The sequence below is a fragment of the Bubalus bubalis genome, chromosome 2 (assembly GCF_019923935.1).
Source record: "Bubalus bubalis isolate 160015118507 breed Murrah chromosome 2, NDDB_SH_1, whole genome shotgun sequence".
In the NCBI taxonomy this organism is placed as follows: Eukaryota; Metazoa; Chordata; class Mammalia; order Artiodactyla; family Bovidae; genus Bubalus; species Bubalus bubalis.
The window spans coordinates 123527854-123549335 of record NC_059158.1 but is presented as its reverse complement, the minus strand read 5'-3'; the positions used below and the strand labels follow the sequence as shown (position 1 = coordinate 123549335).

The following is a 21482-nucleotide window of genomic DNA, read 5'->3' as shown; positions in this document are numbered from 1 at the left end:
CAGAAGAGCTCACACGCAGAAGAGAACAGACCTTTTTGTTTGGTTTATTGAGCAGCTGAAGGGGCAGAGCAAGTTCGTTTCATTGGTGTAGTCATTAGGGAAGGCTTAAACCTGGACCCCCAGGCGCAGTCAACTCCTCACCCTCTCATCCCACCCTCACCCCGCCCCCAAAGCAGTCCTTGCAACTCACATATCACATCCCTGAGAAGCTGCCATAAGTCCATGCAGGGCTCTTTTTGTTACAAGTGACAGAAAAGAATTTAAAGGTTAAAGAAAGATTTTAAAAAATTATCCATCTAAGAGAACTACACTCAATACCCTGTGACAAAACAAAATGGAAAAGAATATGAAAAAGAAATTGAGTCACTTTGTTGTATAGCAGAGATTAACACAATATAAGTCAACTGTATTTCAATAAAATTTTAAAAATTAATGAAAATTATCTATGTAGCTCTCTATCTGCCTATCTGTTCATCTCTCTCTCTCTAGTTACCTATCTATAATATTTATCTGTCTGCCTATCTATCTATGTGTCTATTTATCTATCTGCATGTCTATCTATCCATTGAGGCTCCCTTCATGACTGCATGCATGCACAACAGGATGGTTTCTTTTTCCTTGGATCTCTTCACAACATTTGAAAGTCTGCCATCATGCCATGAGCTTCAGCATCTTCTGCCATCATGTAAGTTTTGTTGGTGCCACTCCTAGTGGCCCCTCTTCAGTTGTGTGCCCATCTGCCAACCATTCACTGTGGTTAATTGGTGGGGGTGACTCTCCTTGCCTGGGTCTGGGTCATGTGCTCACACCTGAGCTGTTGGTGGTGAAAGCCCCACCCAAACCACATGGTCTGAATGGGGATAGATAAGGGAGCTCTTTGTCTCAGAAGAAGAGGTAATGGTGGCTGACCATATATAACCATAGGTTGAACCTTGTAAAATCATCAATATCCAAATGTATTGATAATTTACCTACAAAAATGATGACCGAAGGACTCGGCCTAATACATTAACCCTCAAGGCTTACTCTAGTCCCTGAGTACAAGCTCCCATAGAATTTACCCCAATAGACCAAACCTACCATACATATGGACACAACTAAGTCACTGAGTAACAACAGCCATGCAGGCTATGGTCGCTTACTTCAGTCAGCCAGGTTTGTTAAACGTGTGCTTGGGCGAACTTCTGAAGTCTTGACCACCTCAGTTGTCTTTCTGGGCCTCCTGGGAGGGGTGCAATCACAGGGCTTCATGCAAGCAATTTCCACAGGCCTGTATGGGTCTGGCATAGCACCTGAAACAGAGCAGGTGCTCAATGAATAAGCACTGAATGGATGTGCTTAATTACTTTCTCCAACAAGTGTTTATTGCTATTGGAAACATGCAGGCGATTATATATATATATATATATCCTAATTTCTTGTTGAAGTAGTAAACAATGTCTCCAGCCAACCAGGTAACCCCTCTCCACAAAATGAAGAAACTAATAAATCAGTGTTTTTATTGAGTGTGCATGAAACCAGACTCTGATGCACATCACTGGCTTCTGATGGCAAAGACAAGTAGAAATTTTACCCTTTCAGCCAGAAACACACACAATCATTCACACACATGCTAATTGTCTTTACCAAAGGAAAAACAAAACTTCTCTGATCTTTTTGACAAGCTGGAAAATTACAACTTGGAGTCAAGCATGTTGGCTGAACTCCCACAGTATTAGGAAGACAGGGCACCATTCTCCTGGACAATCATGTTTCAAAGAGGTTTCAAGTTCTTCAAGAAAGATGGTCCTGGGATGCAAAACTGGCAAGAGGCTTATTTAGGTTTTATAAAGATTTACATACATCTCAGAGACAGAGGGGATTTTCAAGTTTTCTAAGGGAAAAGCTGAAGGAAAAGGGAGAGAAGAAAAGTTTTCTTTCTCTTTTGACACTAGGGAAATTTTTATATTTCATTTTGATGTGGGGTGGGGGAGAAATCTTATTCTTACTCCTCTTCCAGGTTCAATGGCTGACGCCTGAAATCAATCTGACAAGACAGATTAACAAGAGAAAAAGTTTTAATTGCCCAGATAGGCACAAAATTTCACATGGAAATTTCACAGAGCCCAGGAAGCAGCAAATGACTGAGGTTTCTACACTGTTTTAGGCTAACAAAGGAGAAGTGGTTTGGGGGCTCCTGGGTGGGGGAGGCAAGCTGGAAAGGAGATGGGGGAGCTGGATGGTAAAAGGGCTCCCCTTGTGCCCTGCTGTGCAGGTTAGACTCTTGAAGGTATAAAGAGTAGTTCTCTTCCTCTCCTCTCCTGTACAAATGAGTCCTTTTGTAAAGGAAATTTCCATTTCTTAAAAGTCTCCTTTACAAAGGGGCACTTTTGTACTTTACATTTTGGCATCTCTGGGGAGGTGAAGAGCTTTTCCTGTACCTGCTGGTTCTCAGTTGCCTTTGGCTCAAAACAATACTTATGCCAAAGTGGCATCTTTTGGCTAACATTCAGTATTTAGCCATATATTCTGCCTCCCTGGGGTGATAAAGACTATCTGTATGAAGCAGTAGAGAACAAGTTACCCTGGAACCAAATACATGATCTCCCATCCTTAGGGTAACTTAAAATTTTTTACTGAAGTATAGTCCTGAATATTCATTGGAAGGGCTGATGCTGAAGCTGAAGCTCCAATACTTTGGCTACCTGATACGAAGAACTGACTCATAGGGGAAGACCCTGATGCTGGGAAAGATTGAGGGCAGGAGAAGGGGATGACAGAGGATGAGATGGTTGGATGGCATTACCAACTCGATGGACATGAGTTTGAGCAAGCTCTGGGAGTTGGTGATGGACAGGGAAGCCTGGCATGCTGCAGTCCATGGGGTCACAAAGTGTCGGACACTGAGGGACTGAACCGAACTGATAGATTTACAATGCTGAGTTATTAAACAGTTGCGAGTGTATACAAGGTGATTCAGCTGCATATATATATATATACATACATATATATATGTATATATATATAGTAGTTTGTATTTGCTAACCCCGAACTCCTAATTTATCCCTCCCCCACCCCTCTATCCTTTTAGTAATCTTAAATTTGTTCTCTGTGTATGTGAGTCTTGTTTCTATTTTGTAAATAAGTTCATTTGTTTCATTTTTTTAGATTCCACATATAGTGATATCATGATATTTGTCTTTCTCTATTTGATTTATTTCACTTAGCATGATAATGTCTAGGTCCATCCATGTTGCTGCAAATGGCATTATTTCATTCTTTTTATGGTTGAGTAACATTCCATTGTGTATACGTACCATATCTTCTTTATCCAGTCCTTTGTCGATGGACATTTAGGATGCTTTCACATCTTAGCTATTGTGAATAGTGTTTCTGTGAGCATTAGGCTGCATTATCTTTTTGAATTAAAGTTTCAGGGTAACTTTTAAGTTACTGTTGTGAGAACATGACTTAGTGTTTGGGGATGGTCATGACTTAGGTTCCTATGCCCCACTACACCTACCTCTCCAGTGTAACTTGGAGAAAGGAATGAGGCTCAAGACCTGGAAAAGCATCAAAATCAAAGAGACACCCCTCTCTGTTGCTCCTGGGAGTTATAATGAATTTAGAGGGTGGACATAAAGTATTTCCCCACAGCCCCGCTAACAGTACTGGTATTAGTACTAGTACTACTAGTACTAGGGGCCTCACGAGCTCCTCCGGATCTTCCTACTCTCTGTCAAGAGGCAGAGTCTATGTTGCCTCCCCTAGAGCCGGGACTGTCTTTTATGATTATCTGGACAACAAAAAGCAGTAGAAGCAGACGAGGCTGGGTCATAAATCACGGTGCGCCTTCCACCTGCTCTCTCTCAGGACAAGCACCTTTGGGATCACAGTTTAAGAAGCCCAGGCACCCTGAAGCTCCCTGGAGCTAGGGCCACGCGGAGCAAGCCCAGCCCCAGTCATCCAAGACAGCATGTTTCCAGGGGACTCTGATGGCCACCACGTGAGATGTGCTAAACCAGGAGCTGTCAGCCAAGCCCAGCCAGCCCCCAGGACTGTGAAGTGATAGTAAATCACTGCTCTGATTTTCCAGCACTAGTTTCAGATGTAACAGACATAAGCGTGATGGAGAACTCAGGCTGGGAATCAAAAAACCAGAGTTTCAGTGCAAACAGTCCTGTGTGATCTGCAGTTCAGGCCCCACCCATCTTCATCTGTTCAGGTTTCTTCATCTGTTAAATGGGTAGAATGATATATCCTAGTGGGGTTATTCTCCTTTTGCCTCATCCCTCTCAAATCTCTTTTCTGCCTTCTCCACCCAGGAGGGAGGTTAAACTCTATGGACGTAGAGAAATGCTATGGACAGTTTCTCCCCAATCTGTCTGTTTTGTCTCTGGCTTTGGGTTGGGTTCAGCCAATGGAAGACATAGCCAGGAGATTCAGAGGGCAGAAGAGAGGTCAGGGTATTTATCCCAAAACCTGACAATTTTTCCACTTGTTTGTTTTTGGTTGTACTATGCAGCATGTGGGATCTTGGTTCCTAAACCAGGGATGGAACCTGCACCCCCTGCAGCGGAAACACAGAGTCTTAACCACTGGATCACCAGGGAAGTCCCAGACTGTGGTTTTGACAGAGGCTGCATTCCCCTATGGTTATGATCCTGTGGGTGGCTCCACGCCCAAGGATAGCTCTTGCCTGCTTCGGGAGACACTGCTTTCTCTCTTTGCTCCTTGTTAAAGGAAAATTATCCTAACACTTTTTAAAATGGTAAAGAAGCCTTCATTCAAGACTGTTACAACAGGGGTATTGCAATAGAGGAGAGAACCAGGGCTCAACTCAGAATATAACAAGAAACAAAGGGGATTTGTAGCTACGGAGCAGAGTGAGGGTGGCCATGGATGGACGATTACTAAGAGGAGACATCAAGATAGGGAGATTTCTGCTAAACTGACTTAACACCCTTCTTGCTGAAGGCAGGACAGGATTAGACATCAAAGGTGGGAGAGACAAGGAACTTGACAAGATATCAAGGGGGAAGATTCTCACTAACCCATGGCAGGAGTCTTGCTGAGGCAGGCCAAAGACAGGTGGGGCCAAGGTCAAAGCAGAAGAGGCACAGGGGAGTCTGACCAGGCCTATCGCTGCTGACCTGGGCACCTGCATGTCCCCTGCTGGTTCCCTGAGCCCCACCCACACCTCTGCATGGCATCTTCTCATTAAACTTTCAATGAAACCATGTGAGCAATGGAGTCTCCCTCTCCTGCAGCCCCTGATCACCGGTCCTACAGACCCCATGGAGCTGTTTCAAGGATCAAATGAAATGCTGCATGCAAAAGAGCTTTGGAAAGACTGATAGTAAGAAAGTCATCTTCAGGATTGAGAGAAGTTCTAGTGCATGCAAAGGACATGGGCCTGGGCTTTGGACTCAGTCCTGGGTTCAATCCAGGCCCTGCCCCTTGTTGAGGCAAATGGTTACCTTTCCCAAGCTTCAAGTTCCCATCTGATTCATCAAGGAAAGTCAGTGTCTCTCAGACAGTCTTTGGAGGATTGTCTATGATGATACATCCAATTATTAAAAAACTCCCCAGCACATGGTGGGTATTAAATACATGGTTAGTTCCCCACATGCTCCCTTCCACCCTATTCTGAAACTGTGTTCTCAGGCAGGTTCTACGAAGCCACTGACAGCATCCATGGCTTCCCACAGAGCATTTCAGATCCTTTCCTCAATATTCTGAGAGACAGAGCCTCCTATTTAAGGAACAATGGCTTTCCACAGGCCAGAAATTGATTGAATTGCCCAGAACAAATGTCATTTTGCTTTTTCACTGGTGATCACGAGGCTCTAGTATAGACCACAGATTGCATTTTGGATTATTTTCTTTTTTTGTCTTTCCATCAAAAAAGCAATACATCCAGTCATTACAGAAACTATTCATGCAACACAAAAGTCTATATAGTAAAAATGGCATATCCTTACCACATGCACTTTTTCTAATGCACATTTATGATGTCAGAGACACCAGTTTATAATATTTTTCCAGCCTGAATCTTGAACCAATTGAGAAATACAAGGAAGACAATGGGACCCAATATCACTTTTGTTGGTGATAATGGTCTCAAAGAAGGTGATTTATACTTGTGGACTAGAGGGGAGAAACCACCACCTGCCACTGACCACACTTGATCAAGGCAGTCAGTACCTTGACTTCCAAGGACAGCCTGGGCCAGGGCAATCCAGTTACTGGCTCTCTGCTGGTGGGGATGCTATGAAAGGAAAGGGTGTGTGTGTGTGTGTGTGTGTGTGTGTGTGCACACATGTGCACATACATGTGCATATACACGTGCTCAGAATCTCATGCCAGTCCTTACCGCCAAAGACAGCAATCAGGTAGAGCTCACCTCACTTCCATGTGTGGGGAAGAGGGTGAGGGAGAGGAGAAGTCAATGAGCTGACAGACTCCAAGTCCCTGAGAAAAAGATCTAGATAGAAGGAGACACAAAAGGAAAGGGGATGTGCACCACAGAAGAAAAAGAAAAAACTGGGTCTACAAAAACCCTCTGAGGGTGCCTTGTACTGTACTGAGAGGCCAAAAGCCAACCTTCAGGAGATCCGATGAAGATGGAAATGGCAACCCTCACCAGTATTCTTGCCTGGAGAATCCCATGAACTGAGGAGCCTGGTGGGCTACAGTCCATGGCGTCACAAGGAGTTGTACACGACTGAGTGACTAAACAACAAGGAGATCTAAGCCCTCAGACTCAGGATGAGCAGCTGCTGGGCACACCTGCCTAATACTGAAATAGCTCCCTGGGAAACCAGAAAGCACAAAAGCTCCAGCACAGCCCCAAACGCTGGGGTGCACCGATGGTCCTCCTTGGTCTCACCTGATCATCAAAGGCTTCTCAGTGTGATGGAACTCATGTGTGTGCAACTTTCTGGAAGGAGCGTTAAATATCTAATAAGAAAGGAAAAAAAAAAGTGGAAATGGAATAGCTGAAAGAAGGCAGGTATTAGATGTACTGTTCAGATGAGAACGCTGAGGCTCCAAAAGGTGGCCTCCTGGCCATTCTCACGCAGCGCGGCGGTGGCGGCACTGACCCGGACGTTGGGGAGGGCTCTTTTAGTCCGTGGGGGTGTGGCAGCGGGGCCTGCCGACCGTAGCCTGCGGGAGCCTCTCTAGGCCTCGCGTCCTCCCTCCACCTCCTCCGCAGCTGGTCTCCGCGCTGGCCCCCGCCAGCGGGCCAGCCAGTAGGGGTGGGTGGAGGAGCGCACGCCGCGCCGCGTCCTTATCAACCGGCGGGGCGGCGTGGTGCGCGGCCACCCCGTCAGGGGAGGCGCAGTCCGTGGCCCGCCGCGGGTGGGGCCATGGCTCCCCTGGGCGCGGCGGCCAGCCGGGGTCCGAGAGGCGGCAGGGAGCGCTGAGTGCTGAGCGGCGGTGCGCGCCAGCAGGCGGCCGTCGGGGCGCCAGGGAAGCGCACGCGGCACCATGCGCCCCCGCCTGCCGCCACTGCCCGGGCTGCTGCTGCTAGCCTGCGCCGTGCACGCGGTGAGTACGCGCCCTTCCGCGAGTCCCTCTAGGGGTGAGGGGTGGAGGGGCCCCACAAGATATTCTGCTGGGCAGTGGGAGGCGTTTCTCCCCATCCTTTCCCCGCAATTATGATTTTTGTCTGCTCCTCTCCGGAGGGTCCTCTCCTCCGAAATAAAATCTGTATGTGCCCGGGCGCAGGCAGCGCTGAGATAAACCACCTTGCCCTTCGCCCAACCCGGGCGCTCCTGGGCGGAAATTCGGGAGCCGCCCCTGGCCGTGCCTTTTGTGTGCGGGCACTTTTCCTGCAGTATTTCCTTGAAACCTCATCATCGACTTTCGAAATTGCTATTTTCACCCTCACTTTGCGGACAAGGAAAGCGAGACTTGTAAAGATCAAAAAAGCTTGCCCCGAGAAAAGACAGCTGGAACCCAGTCTGCCTGCCCCAGAGCCTTGCCATATTTGCACAGACAGCGGCTGAGGATGGGGAGACCTCCGAAAGCTTTGCCCGTAACTGCCGGAGCTGTAATGCCAGCGTTTGCAGCTTCCTCCTTGGTCTTGTGGGTTTGGCTCCGCAATATCGGTGGGTCTGGGGACTTCTGGGAGGAGCTGGTCTCCCCAAACCAGGTCCAGGGAGGAACTGGCAGAGAAAAGGGAAGGCAGCAGAGTGAGTGGCTTATGTTGCTTTCTCACAAACTCCAGGGAGTCCTGGCCTCTGCCTGTGGGGTTTGTGAAAGAGGGTGGCTGCGCCCAGTGGGGAGTAGGAGCGGTGAGGAAGGGGAGCACAGATTCCAGAACTTCCCCTTTCCACCAGCATTCCAAACAGGCCCCCCACCGCCTCAGTCCCAAGAAACTCCCCAGGGAAAGCACTTGGGAACTCAATTCTGAGCCTGAAGTCTCCGTCCTGGGCAAACCCTTCCTGCATACCCATCAGTGGCCCTTTGGTGGTCCTCTCCTGGTTGGCTATAAGAAAGACCTGCTTCTGGAGCTGGTGGGAGTGTTGACACGCAGGAGGCACAGCTCCTGTGGTATCCAGAGTGGGGTTTTCGGCTCTCCTGTGCAGCTCCCTCGTGTTAATAACTTGGAGCCTCCTGTCCTCAGCGCTGCAGTTGGAAGGTGTTAGGGCAACAGCACCTGCTTGCAAGTCTGAGCTCCCGCTTTGGGGAAATGCCATCTGAGACATGGGGACAGTTTAAAGCCAAATTCAGCCTCCAAGTGTGTTGTTATTTGGTGCCCAGAGCTGGGAGGCAGCCCTTTTGGTGACCTCGCCCCATCCCCCGCCTGCCGCCAGCCTCCTTTTTAAGTATCTGCAGGAACATTACTGTTGTCAGAAGAAATCAACAAGTGGCTGGGTCTTCAGGACTAAGGTTCAACATACATTTTAGTCTCCAGTGTCATTTTAGGAATAAGCCCAGGGGAAAATGAGAACCTTCCCTTGGTTCAGGTCTTCTATGTGCCTTGGAAGGATGCTTTATTATGCCCTGGTCCACTTTCCTCCTTTTAGTAGTAATAGTGTCGTTCAGTCGTGTCCGACTCTCTGCGACCCCGTGGACTGTAGCCAACCAAGCTCCTCCGTCCATGGGATTCTCCAGGCAAGAGTACTGGAGTGGGTTGCCATTTCCTTCTCCAGGGGATCTTCCCGACCCAGGAATCGAACCCAGGTCTTCCACATTGCAGGCAGATGCTTTAACCTCTGAGCCACCAGGGGAGCAAACTGATACCCACAGAGAGCAGGGACCTGCTCCTTATCAGTAAGTTTGTGGCAGCTCTGGGACTGGAGCCCAGATCTCACCTTTCTCAACTGCCCAGGGCTCTGTCTGGCTTGTCACTTGTCTTTGCTCGCATCTTCATCTCCTCATGCACCACTTTATGGTGGTGGTTTCCTGTGTGTAAGTCTTGGCTCTCTGGTGATTTTATGGGCTTATCCAGATCTGAGGTTCACACTTCTTGGCAGAGAACTCCTTCAACAAATAGGGATGGAATTGCCCGGCTTCAGTTGGAGGATTTCCCAGCCTATGAAACCCTGCTTTTTTTCTGTTTGAGTGGTCAGACATTTGATTTTGAAACTGAAGGGCATTCAAACAATTCCTTATTCATTTCATGCTTCGTCTTGAGGGAAATCATAGGCATCTTCCTAATTGGTGGTGGTGGGGGATTACTAAGGCCAAATTGCTTATTACTACTCCCCTCAACTCCCCACCTTTTCATACAGAGATGTAGGGAGGGTCCCTTGCAAGCGGACTGAAAAGTGCCGGTGGCTGGTGGGGCAGTTTTTTGAGACCCCCATAAGAAACTCTGGCTTCACCTCCCCTTACTGTCCCCACCCATGTCTTTCATGAGGATTTTTACCTGGAACAGTATTGTCATTATTTACCAGCGCACCTGTCCTTCTTGTCCTCCCCAATACGTTCACTTAGAGCTTGAACCTTGAGACTTAGTCGCACTCATCCTTTATCCTTAGAACCTGTCATATCAGAAGAAAGAGTCAATGACTGTGTGTGGGCTGAATGAATGAATGAAGTGATGGTGCTATCCATAGTGGCTGCCCTCATGTGGGACACTTTCATATAACAACAGGTAGTGAAGAATGACATCTTACAAGCAATCATTGCTTACAAAATTGTGCATAAATCTGCCAGGCAAAGGTGTAGTCTCTCAGGGGAGGGCTTTTAAATCCAGGGCATCTGGCCAACTGCCCACCTGAGAACCTGAGTGAGTTAAGTGGGGTACAAGGGGCTACCTTTTCCTTCAAGCAGGGTTTCTTAACTTTGACACTATAATACTAGATATTAAATCTGAGCTTTCCACATGGGATGCTGGGACAAGAGCTAGGCCCTCCCCTGGCATGGGAGGGAACGAGAGGGTGGAGATAATGGTTTGAGAGAGGGGAGCAGGGGGTGGGGGTGTCCTGTGCATTGTATGCTGTCCAGCAGCGTCCCTGTACTCTGCCTACCAGAAGCTAGTATCTTCTCTCCAAGTTGTGCCAACAGAAAGTGTCTCCAGACACTGCCAACTGTCCTCTGGGAGCAGGCAGGGCAAAACTGCCCTGGTTGAGAACTACTGCCTTAAAAGTTATTATGTCTCAGGGGAAATGTGTGAACAAGATTTGTAATAGGTGTCACTGGATGCTGGATTCAGGGTAGTGGGGTTGGTGACAGGGAATCTGAGCTGGAGACAAAAGCAGGTATACCAGTGAAAACCCATCTCTGGATGAGAAGACCTCTATAGAGCACGGGTTCCTTTGGCTTCTCCACCCTCCCTTCCCACTCCCCCATGTCTCTCTTCATTTCTTCTTGGTTGATGGCTCAGAAACACAAAAACTCAAAGGTGGGGGTCTGGCATGTGGTGGTCCCCACCCCTTTCTGGACTGCATCTGGACCCAGAGGTTGACAAGCTGGGTGAGCAGAATTTTAGGAAGGCCTGCAAGGTCACCAGAGGATCTGACTACTGATGCCTCTTAGAGAAAAGTCACTGGGAACTTTGTTTCCCTGAACAATATTTCGAGGTAGTATTGTAGATTTCTTTTTGAGTTTTTGCTATTCCTAAAATTCATGTGACTGATGACCATGATGATGATGATGGTGAAGGCTTCCCTCACTGAGTGTCTACTTCACACCAGATACTCTGCTAAACTGTGCCTGGCACTACGTGACTTCTCCCACCAACAATCATTATCCTCACTGTGCATGTGAAGAAACTGAGACTCAGAAAGAGGTGAAACCATTGGTCAAGTCACCCAGCTGGGCATGATGGTGTAAGGACCCAAACCCAGCTGTTCTTAGCCAGCACGTGCATCTGCTTCCAAAGAGAGGCCGCTTTGGTTTCTGGCTCCCAAGGCACTGTCATGAAATCTTTCTCAAACCACAAAATGACAATAACTACAGTTTAATCTAATCACTTTATAAAAGACAAACCAAATATGGAATTACACATAGCATTTTATTGAGGGTGGCCAGAGATGAGCTTGGGGCCACAAATTCAAAAAAACAGGAGAGATGCTTCCCACACTGTTTAGGGGAGTCCTTTCATCTTTGGCACCCCCTTTAGGAGTTGCTACAGAGCTCCCCTCCTGTCCCATCCCCCAAATCCCCTCCCTTGACACTGGAGGGCACGGGTCTCTTCCTGGCACCTCTTGTTGAAAGCCCAGATTCCACAACCAGGATTAGAGCTCTGCCCCCAGAGTGGCCTCTGGTTTGGCCCCTGCATCCCTGCCCTTAGCAAGCTAAAGTCACCACTGACCTTTGCTCGGGCTCTGGAACAACCTGCAGCCCCAGATAAGACCCACAACACTCAGATTCTATCTACTTGCTTACATGACTGAGTATATAAGTATTAATGAGGATATGAGAAAGCAGGGATCTCTTGGGGCCCACCCAGCTTCAATATTCCATGTCTGAGAGAGTCCAAGGGGCGTCTGGGGAAGGGACCTCCCTGGTGTGTCATCTCCTGGTGGTTGTGCTGCCAGGATTCCCGAGTTTTCCAGACTTCTCCAGAATCACCGCATGCCCCACATCACTTCCCTCTCTCTTGGCTCCCCGAGGCTCCCCTTGGTGTCTTCTGAGATTTCTGACCTTACCACTGCCTTTCATTTTCAATAGATGGGTTTACCTCCCGTATCCTGAGAGTCGGAGAATGAACATCCTCTGAGCAGCATCTTGCCCTCATAGATGAATCTAAGTTGTACCCTCCTGTTCCTGTCCTCCTGCCCTCCCTTGAATGTCATGCTGGGCTTGAACAGTGGAAATTTATCTTCTTGTAGGCCTGGAGGCTGGATATCCCAGATCATGGTTGGATTCTGGGAAGACCTCCCTCCCTGGCTTGCAGCTGGCTGCCTGCTCCTCATGTAACCTTTCCTCTGACTTCTGAGAGAGTGAGTTCACTGATCTCTTGTAAGGACGTTAATCCTATCAGATTTGGGCCCCCTATGACCTTATTTGACCTTAATGAACTCCTTCTGGGTCCTGTCTCCTAACAGAGCCACACCTGGGATTAGGGAGTCAATGTATTCTTTGAGGGACACAGACATTCAGTCTGCATCACACCTGAGTGGAATAGAGGCTTTGCTCCGGCCCCATGCTCCTGATCTCTTCCCCCCACCATGCTCAGTGACTTTTGTCCTGAGATGGCACAGAGGTAGCCTTCATCCTGCTCCTCTTGACTGGATTTTCCATCAGCTAGTCAACCTGCCCAAGCCCATCGAGCCAAGTGGCAAAGGAACTCTACAGCTCTGGCCGTGGTTCCTCTGCTACTGCTCATGGCCAGAATTTTGGTGGATGCATCTATGATCCCTGCCTCCACCTCTGTCCGTTCCTCAGCCTGCAGCACCCTGGCTCCCACCTGTTCCCCACTCGCATCAGTCTCACCAGGCCCTGCATTATCCCACTTTTCCCTAGACACAGAGTGGTCTCTGTTCCACCCAAGGGGAATGCATGGCTGATGAGAGTTTGGACGTTATGACTAATGACATCAAGGCAGTGAGCACACACCCTGACTGTTCTGGGCAAGATGGGCAGGGGACCCATGGGACTCCAGCCTTTTAGAGACATTTGGTGCTGGGACACTCTGTCCCTCCCCCTCTTCCTCACCTTGGCGCCTGCCTTTCACAGGCTCGTGGTTCCCATTGTGCCTCAGATGAGGTTTTCACTCTTTCGAGGTTTCCCCATGTCACATGGTTCCTTCCTCTTGTGTGATCCCTCCTCTTGTGTGGTCCCTCCTTTTGCTCATCTTCCCAGCCTGTGAGGGTCACGGTCTCAGGCACTGTCTCTGGCCCTTCCTCTCCTTATGCTTGCTGCTCTCTCTTACTATGTGAGTTTCCTTGGCCATCTTAAGGTGACGTAAGTCCAGCCTTAACCATGCTTATCTCACTTCAGCTGCTGCCAAACGCATATCTTTTGTCCTTGTTTTCCCTGCTGTTGGAGTTATTGAGGTACTCAAAGCAAAGACATAGGAACCACGCTGGCCCCTGTCCTCAACTGGCCCTCAGCCCCTGCTGGCCCCTGTCACACCTGTGCACATCCCCTCCGCTATGCAGATGACTTCTCGCCTACGCAGTGCAGTGCCTCCCAGGGGTTTCCTGCCACTGCTTGTGGTCCATGGTGACCTGGCCACTACCTTCCCCGCGTGCTCCCACCACAGGCGCCTCTGGACCTCTTGGAGCCTGTGAGTACAGCAATAAGATCTGTGTCTGCTCACCTTCGATTGCTGGGCATCCTAGGGACCCAGTAAGTGCTGGATGACATTTTGGGTTTGGAACTGGTTGTAAGATCGAGTTCCCTCTTTATTTCTCACTGTATAAACTAGACTAGTATCTCTCTTTTTTCCCCTTTGAAACTATTCCTTTCCAGTCTCAGGTTGTCAGTTGATGAGCAAAGTGTGTTGAGTTTCTTCCCCTTCTTTGGAATTCAGTAGTTTTTCATTAGAGAACCCACTCCAGTACTCTTGCCTGGAAAATCCCATGGACGGAGGAGCCTGGTAGGCTGCAGTCCATGGGGTCTCTAAGAGTCGGACATGACTGAGCGACTTCATTTCACTTTTCACTTTCATGCATTGGAGAAGGAAATGGCAACCCACTCCAGTGTTCTTGCCTGGAGAATCCCAGGGACGGGGGAGCCTGGTGGGCTGCTGTCTATGGGGTTGCACAGGGTTGGCCACGACTGAAGCGACTTAGCAGCAGCAGCAGGTGAATAAAAGCTTTTTCACTCCTGAAAAGATTCAAAAGTTGACCTCCTTATATGTGCTTTCTCAGGAGTTACTGTAGAACGTGCTTCTGAAGAACAAGGAAGCAAAGCCAAGACAAAGACAGGGAATATAGGAAATGGAACCGTGACTGGGGAGCCGGGGAGAGGCCCCCTAAAAGCACAGCCAGGTGTCAGGCCCCATTGGCAGAGGTCTGTGGGACAGAGGGCTCCAGGGATAGAAAGAATAGACCTCTTGATAAATGTCTATCAGGGCTGTTGGAGCATTTGGATAAATTAATCCTATCTACCTAGATAAACTAATCAAATGAAAACGCAAAAGTAAATTGTTGACCACAGGAAAAACAAAATGTACAAGAAGAGACATAATCGTTTTACAAGGCTAGACTCAGCAGTGAACAATATTTCATAGTCAAAGTAAGTCATTATAAATACAGACCATTCATTTAACTAAAAATTAAGAGAAGGCTATGTCAATATATTATATGGGGGGAGGGAAGTAAATGTAGGGAGGTTTAAAAACTTCTAAATCTTTCTCTTCCATAATATAGAGTTTTGGATAATGTCTCAATTAGATAAACCAAGAAATAACAATATGAGATACTTTTGAAATACAGAGATAAAATGAAAATATACATCTAAAGAAAAGGAAAGTGGTTTTCTCTGGAGAGCAGGAAAGGTTAGGCAAGGGAACTGCTGTTTTTCGCTATAAGCACTTTAGTACTAGGACAAGTAAAAGAAAAAAAAAAGTACCTATCCAAACTTGATTTTTAAAAACTATTATATATATACTGGATGCTTGGGGCTGGTACACTGGGACGACCCAGAGGGATGGTATGGGGAGGGAGGAGGGAGGAGGGTCCAGGATGGGGAACACATGTATACCTGTGGCGGATTCATTTTGATATTTGGCAAAACTAATACAATTATGTAAAGTTTAAAAATAAAATAAAATTAAAAAAAAAAAGAAAATGCAAAAAAAAAAAAAGGGACCTTTTCAAGACTAATAGCTCTTGCTTTGAGGAGTATTTATATAAATTTTAGCAATACTTTCACCTTCACTTGTTTCTCCTGTGAATTTAGAGGAAAATTTTAAAGGGGTGAACTATAGAGCGTAGTCCGTTTTTGTCTTAAAAAGATTTTTTTGGCTGTGCTGTCCAGCTTGTTCAATCTCTGACTAGGGATTGAACCTGCCCATGCCCTCGGCAGTGAAAACATAGAGTCCTAAGCACTGGATTGCCAGGAAATTCCCAATAGTTCTAAATTTATTGATTATATAGAAACATGCACAAGCATACATACATTTGACTTCTAAACATCAGCCTCTTCTTTCCTCTAGGAAAACTTAGATGATAAGGGGGCTTTTTTCCCCTTCATTCTCCCTCTGGCATCTAACAAACTGTTGCTCCATGAACACAATCTTCACAGCCACTCCCAGCTATCCTGATGGCCCCACTCTGTCACTAAGACCACTGTCTGCAGGCTGCAGACTCATCCACAGACTCAGCCCTTTCAACAAGATACTGTTGCCGTCATACAAACAGTGGATGCATACGTTCCTGCAATTGACATGCCACCACACAAAATAATCTTGGATTATTCAGTTTTAATGAAAGGATTAAGGGTAAAAGAAATGTGGAATGATCTACTTCTCACCCACTAAGATAGATATTGGAACTTGCCAGGTTACGCTAGTGGTAAAGAACCTGCCTGCCAATGCAGGAGATGGAAAAGACGCAGGTTTGATCCCTGGGACGGTAAGATCCCCCGGAGGAGGAAAAGGCAACCCATTTCAGTATTCTTGCCTGGAAAATCCCATGGACAGAGGAGCCTGGCAGGCTACAGTCCATAGGGTTGCAGAGAGTCAGACATGACTAAAATGACTTAGCACTGCACAGCACAATAGATATTATTAAAACAGAAGAATAAGGGTTGAGGATGAGGACACAGAGAAATTAGAACTCTGTGCATTGTTGGCAGGAAGGTAAAATGGTACAGCTGATGTGGAAAACAGTGTGGTGGTCTCTTAAAAAAGTAAACATAGAATTACCATATGATCCACCTTTCCCTTCTGGATATGTACCTGCTGCTGCTAAGTCACTTCAGTCGTGTCCGACTCTGTCCAACCCCAGAGACGGCAGCCCACCAGGCTCCCCCGTCCCTGGGATTCTCCAGGCAAGAGTACTGGAGTGGGGTGCTATTGCCTTCTCCGAGATATGTACCTAGAAGAATTGAAAGCAGGGACTCGAGATACTTGTACACCTCTGTTCTTGGCTGCATTATTCACAAAAGCCAAGAGGTGGAAACACCCAAGTGATGAGTAGATGAACAAAGTGTGATCTGTCCATACAATGGAATAGTATTCATCCATATAAAGGAATGAAATTCCAATAGATGCTACAACATGGATGTGAAATGAGACACAGAAGAGCAAATATTGTATGATGGCACTTACCTGAAGTATCTAGAACAGACATATTCTCAGAGTCAGGAGGTAGAATAGAGGTTGCTGTTTAATTGGTACAGAGTTTCTGTTGGGCTGTAGAAGTCCTGGAAATGGATAGGAGTGATCACTGTACAACTTTTCATTTAATACCATTGAATTGTACACTTAAACATGATTGAAATGGCAAATGGTATGTATATTTTGCTACAATTTAAGAAATTTAGAATTAAAAGAAGCTAAACTATCCTCTTGGAGAAGGCAATGGCACCCCACTCCAGTACTCTTGCCTGGAAAAATCCCATGGACGGAGGAGCCTGGTAGGCTGCAGTCCATGGGGTCACTAACAGTCGGGCAAGACAGAGCGACTTCACTTTCACTTTTCACTTTCATGCATTGGAGAAGGAAATGGCAACCCACTCCAGTGTTCTTGCCTGGAGAATCCCAGGGACGGGGAGCCTGTTGGGATGCCGTCTATGGGGGTTGCACAGAGTTGGACATGACTGAAGCGACTTAGCAGCAAACTATCCTCTAATGATTGTTTTTCCATTGTTGTTTAGTTGCTCAGTCACATCTGACTCTTTGTGACCCCATGGACTGCAGCGTGCTAGGCTTCCCTGTCCTTCACTATCTCCTGGAGTTTGCTCAAGCTTATATCCATTGAGTCAATGATGCTATTCCACCATCTTATCTTCTGTCACCCCCTTCTCCTCCTTCCCTCAATCTTTAACAGCCTCAGGATCTTTTCCAGTGAGTCGGCTCTTCCAATCAGATGGCCAAAGCATTGGAGCTTCATCATCAGTCCTTCTGATGAATATTCAGGGTTGATTTCCTTTAAGGTTGACTGGTTTGATCTCTTTGCTGTTCAAGGGACTCTCAAGAATCTTCTCCAGCACCACAATTTGAGGCACCAGCCTTTGGCACTCAGCATTCTTTATGGTCCAGTTCTCACATCTCACATCTAGTCAAAAACCATAGCTTTCACTAGACAGACCTTTGTTGGCAAAGTGATGTCTCTGCTTTTTAATACACTGTCTAGGTTTGCCATAGCTTTCCTTTTAAGGAGCAAGCGTCTTTTAACTTCATGGCTGCAGTTACCATCTACAACGATTTTGGAGCCCAAGAAAAAACAAAATCTGTCACTGCTTCTGCTTTTTTCCCATCTATTTGCCATGAAGTGATGGAACTGGATGTGATGGACAGGGAGGCCTGGCGTGCTGCGATTCATGGGGTCGCAAAGAGTCGGACATGACTGAGCGACTGAACTGAACTGAACTGAATAGCTAATAATGTTGAACATCTTTTCATGCTCTTGTTTGCCATCTGTATATCTTCTTCTGTGAAATATCTCTTCATGCATTTTTCCTATCTTCTAGTTAGATTTTTAAAATTTGTTTACTATTAGGTTTTGAATGTTCTTTATATATTCTAGATGTTAATCCTAATTTGTTAATTTGCAGATATTTTCTCCTAGTCTATAGCTTGTCTTTTCATCCTCTTAACATGGTTTTTCATGGAGCAAAAGTTTTTAGTTTTGATAAAGTCCAGTTTATCAGTTTTTCCTTTTATGGATCTTGCTTTTGGTGTCAAGTATAAAGAATCTTTATCTTGCTCTGCATTTTGAAGGTGTTCTCCTGTGCTTTTTCTAAAAGTTTTAGTTGAATTTTTTGCACTCAAGTCCATCATTATTTTGAGGTAATTTTTATATTAGGTAGGAGTCTTAGGTTTGTTTTGTTATCTATAGCTATAACACTGTTGCCTATTCTTCTGCTAATACCAAGTTCTTTTGACTACTATAGCTATGCAGCAAGTCTTTAAATTAGGTGAACTGATTTCTCCCAGTTATTTTTTTAATTAATAGAACTTATTTTGTTGAGAGGACTTAAGTATATAGAAAAATTGTGCAGAAACAAAGAATGACCACACAGCCCTCTCAATCCCTCCTCCCCAGTGTCTCTTGTTATTGATGTTTTGCATTAATTAAAGTGGTGCATTGATTACTGTTGCTGTACCAATATTGATACATTAACTAAAGTCTATAGCTTAAATTACTTTTTCTTACAAGTCTATTGTTATTGAAGTATGGTTGATGTATAATATTATATAGGTTACAGATGTATACAATTGGTGATTCACAATTTTTAAAGGTTATGCTCCACTTATAGTTATTATAAAATATGGGCTATATTCCCTGTGTTGTACAATGTATCCTTGTGGCTTATTTATACCTAACAACTTGTGCCTCTTACTCTCCTGCCCCTGTTTTGTCCTTCTCCCATTCCCTCTTTCCACTGGTAACTTCTAGTTTGCTTCTGTATCTGTGGGACTTCCTTGATAGCTCAGTTGGTAAAGAACCCACCTGCAATGAAGGACACCTGGGTTCGATTCCTGGGTCAGGAAGATCCCCTGGAGAAGGGATAGAAGTCCGCTGCTTCTTTATTACTTTCGCTATTCTGTCTTCCTCCTTTTGAATCTCTGCTGTTTGGCCCCAGTCTTGCCACAGAGAGGCCTTATGTGTTAGAATCAGCTTTGTGGTGCTGACTAGTGCTCTTGGCTTTGGGTTTTCAGGTTGGTACCCCACCTCGACTGTGTGATGTGCTACGGGTGCTGCGGGTGGAGAGGGACCAGTGCCTGCAGGAGCTCTCCCGGGAGAGCGCGGAGCATCCAGCCCCAGGTACGTGCCTACCTGCATCCATTCTGGGATGTGCTCGTGTCCAGTTCCACTGGGTTGGTGGGAGGTTGGTGCTGGACCAGCTGTATTCTTTCAGAGAATAAGCAGAGGGGAAGGGTCTAGAGTGACCCTGGTGAGCTGTCTACACGTGCTGAAAACCACATCATCACCCCTCTTTGTTTCTCTGAGTTTATGGGTACAACCAGGATTTTTGAACCATTAGCTTCTGCATGATGACTTCACCCAGGTGAGTGTTTTGATGAGAGTTACTTGTCATAGTGGTGTACCTCTTATCCATTCTCTCGCCTCTATTGCTAGTATGATGGGGGAGGTAACAGAAAGGCAGTGTGGGGTCTGGGAAACTCAGGGTCCATTGCTGGCTGACCCTCACTGGCTCTGTGAATGTGAACAAATTATTTAATGTTCTGAGCCTCACTTTCCTGATCTCTAAAACAGAGGTGATAAAGTATGTTAGAATTATAAATATATGTAAGATAAAGGTGTTAAATATAGGTGCTTCTTAAAGATTATTAATTTAAATATTAATTATTATTATTAGTCAAGACAGTCAATATTATTAATTTGCTCTTTACATATTAATTTTATTTCTACTCCCTTCCTTCACTTATCTTCTTAGCTTTTACTCATCTAAAGGTAGCAGAGGATGTGGCATTAAGAAAAGAATCCTTCACAAATAGTCAAACAAAGACTTGTGCAGACAAGGTCTTCACTGCACTGGCTACAGTAGCCGACAGGTAGAAACAACCCAAGTGTCTGTCAGCTGATGAAAGATGAAGATGTGGTCTGTACATACAATAGAATAGTGTTCAGCCTTAAAAAGGAGTGAAGTACTGGTACATGCAGCAATGTGGATAAATCTTAGGTGGTGCTATTGGTAAAGAATCTGCCTGCCAATATAGGAGAGACAGGATACAAGGGGTTTGACCCAGAGTTGGAAGATCCCTTGGAGTAGGAAATGGCAACCAACTCCAGTATCCTTGCCTGGGAAATTCCATATACAGAGGAACCTGGTGGGCTACAGTCCATGGGGCTCCAAAGAGTCAGACACGACTGAGTGACCAAGCACACACGCACGTGATATGATTCTACTTATAGGAAACGTCTAGATCAGACAAATTCACAGAGACAGAAGTTAGATCAGTGGCTGTCAGGGGCCCAGGGGAAAGGGCACGCGGAGCACCTGTGTAGGCACTGCCTCTTAGTGGCGGAAAAATGTGTAGAACTAGGTAGAGGTGCCGGCCACACACAAGACTGTCCTAAATGCCACTGACTACATTTTAAAATGCTTTCACTTTCATGCATTGGAGAAGGAAATGGCAACCCACTTCAGTGTTCTTGCCTGGAGAATCCCAGGGACGGGGGAGCCTGGTGGGCTGCCGTCTGTGGGGTCGCACAGAGTCAGACACGACTGAAGCAACTTAGCAGCAGCAGCAGCAGTGGTTAATTTTATGTTATATGAATTTCTTTTCAATAGACTTTATTGAAAAGTCTCTTCCAAGTGGCTGCACCACTTAAATTTCTACCAGCGATGAATGATCATTCCTGTTGTTCTGTATCCTCGCCAGCATTCGATGTTGTCAGTGTTTTGTTTTTTTAATTGTAGTAAAATACCTACAGCAAATTTTACTATCTTAACCATGTTCATCTATTTATTTTTCTTCCAGTTTTATTGAGATATAGTTGACATACAGCGTTGCATAAGTTTAAGCTATATAGCATAATAATTTGATTTACATACATCATGAAAGTATTATCACAATAAGTTTAGTGAACATCTGTCATCTCATATAGGTACAAAGTTAAGAAATGGAAAAAAATTGTATGATGTGAACTCTTCGGATTATTCTAACAATTTTCATACATACCATACAGCAGTGTTAATTGTCTTTATCATGGTATACATTACATCCCTAGTACTTATAACTGGAAGTTTGTACCTTTTGACTACTTTCATCCAATTCTCCCTAACCCTGCCTCTGGTAACCACAAATCTGATCTCTTTTTCTATGAATTTGTTTTTGATGTATAATTGACCTATAAAACTATTTAATTTCTGTTACACAATTAGTAATTTAATATTCTATACATTTCAGAATGATCACCACTGATGAATCTAATTATGATATGTGACCATACAAA

The 21482-nt window shown here is 45.8% G+C and overlaps 1 protein-coding gene across 1 annotated transcript in view; it reads left to right on the top strand.

The window, feature by feature from the left end:
• The first annotated feature begins 7124 nt into the window (after positions 1-7124).
• The window catches only part of SCTR (secretin receptor), a 67636-nt gene continuing 53278 nt past the window's right edge, over positions 7125-21482 (top strand). Inside the window, exons 1-2 of the mRNA XM_006057168.3 lie at positions 7125-7533; positions 19220-19325. Coding sequence (XP_006057230.1) covers positions 7474-7533; positions 19220-19325 — 166 coding nt within the window. The 5' untranslated portion in view covers positions 7125-7473. The remainder of the gene's footprint in view (positions 7534-19219; positions 19326-21482) is intronic.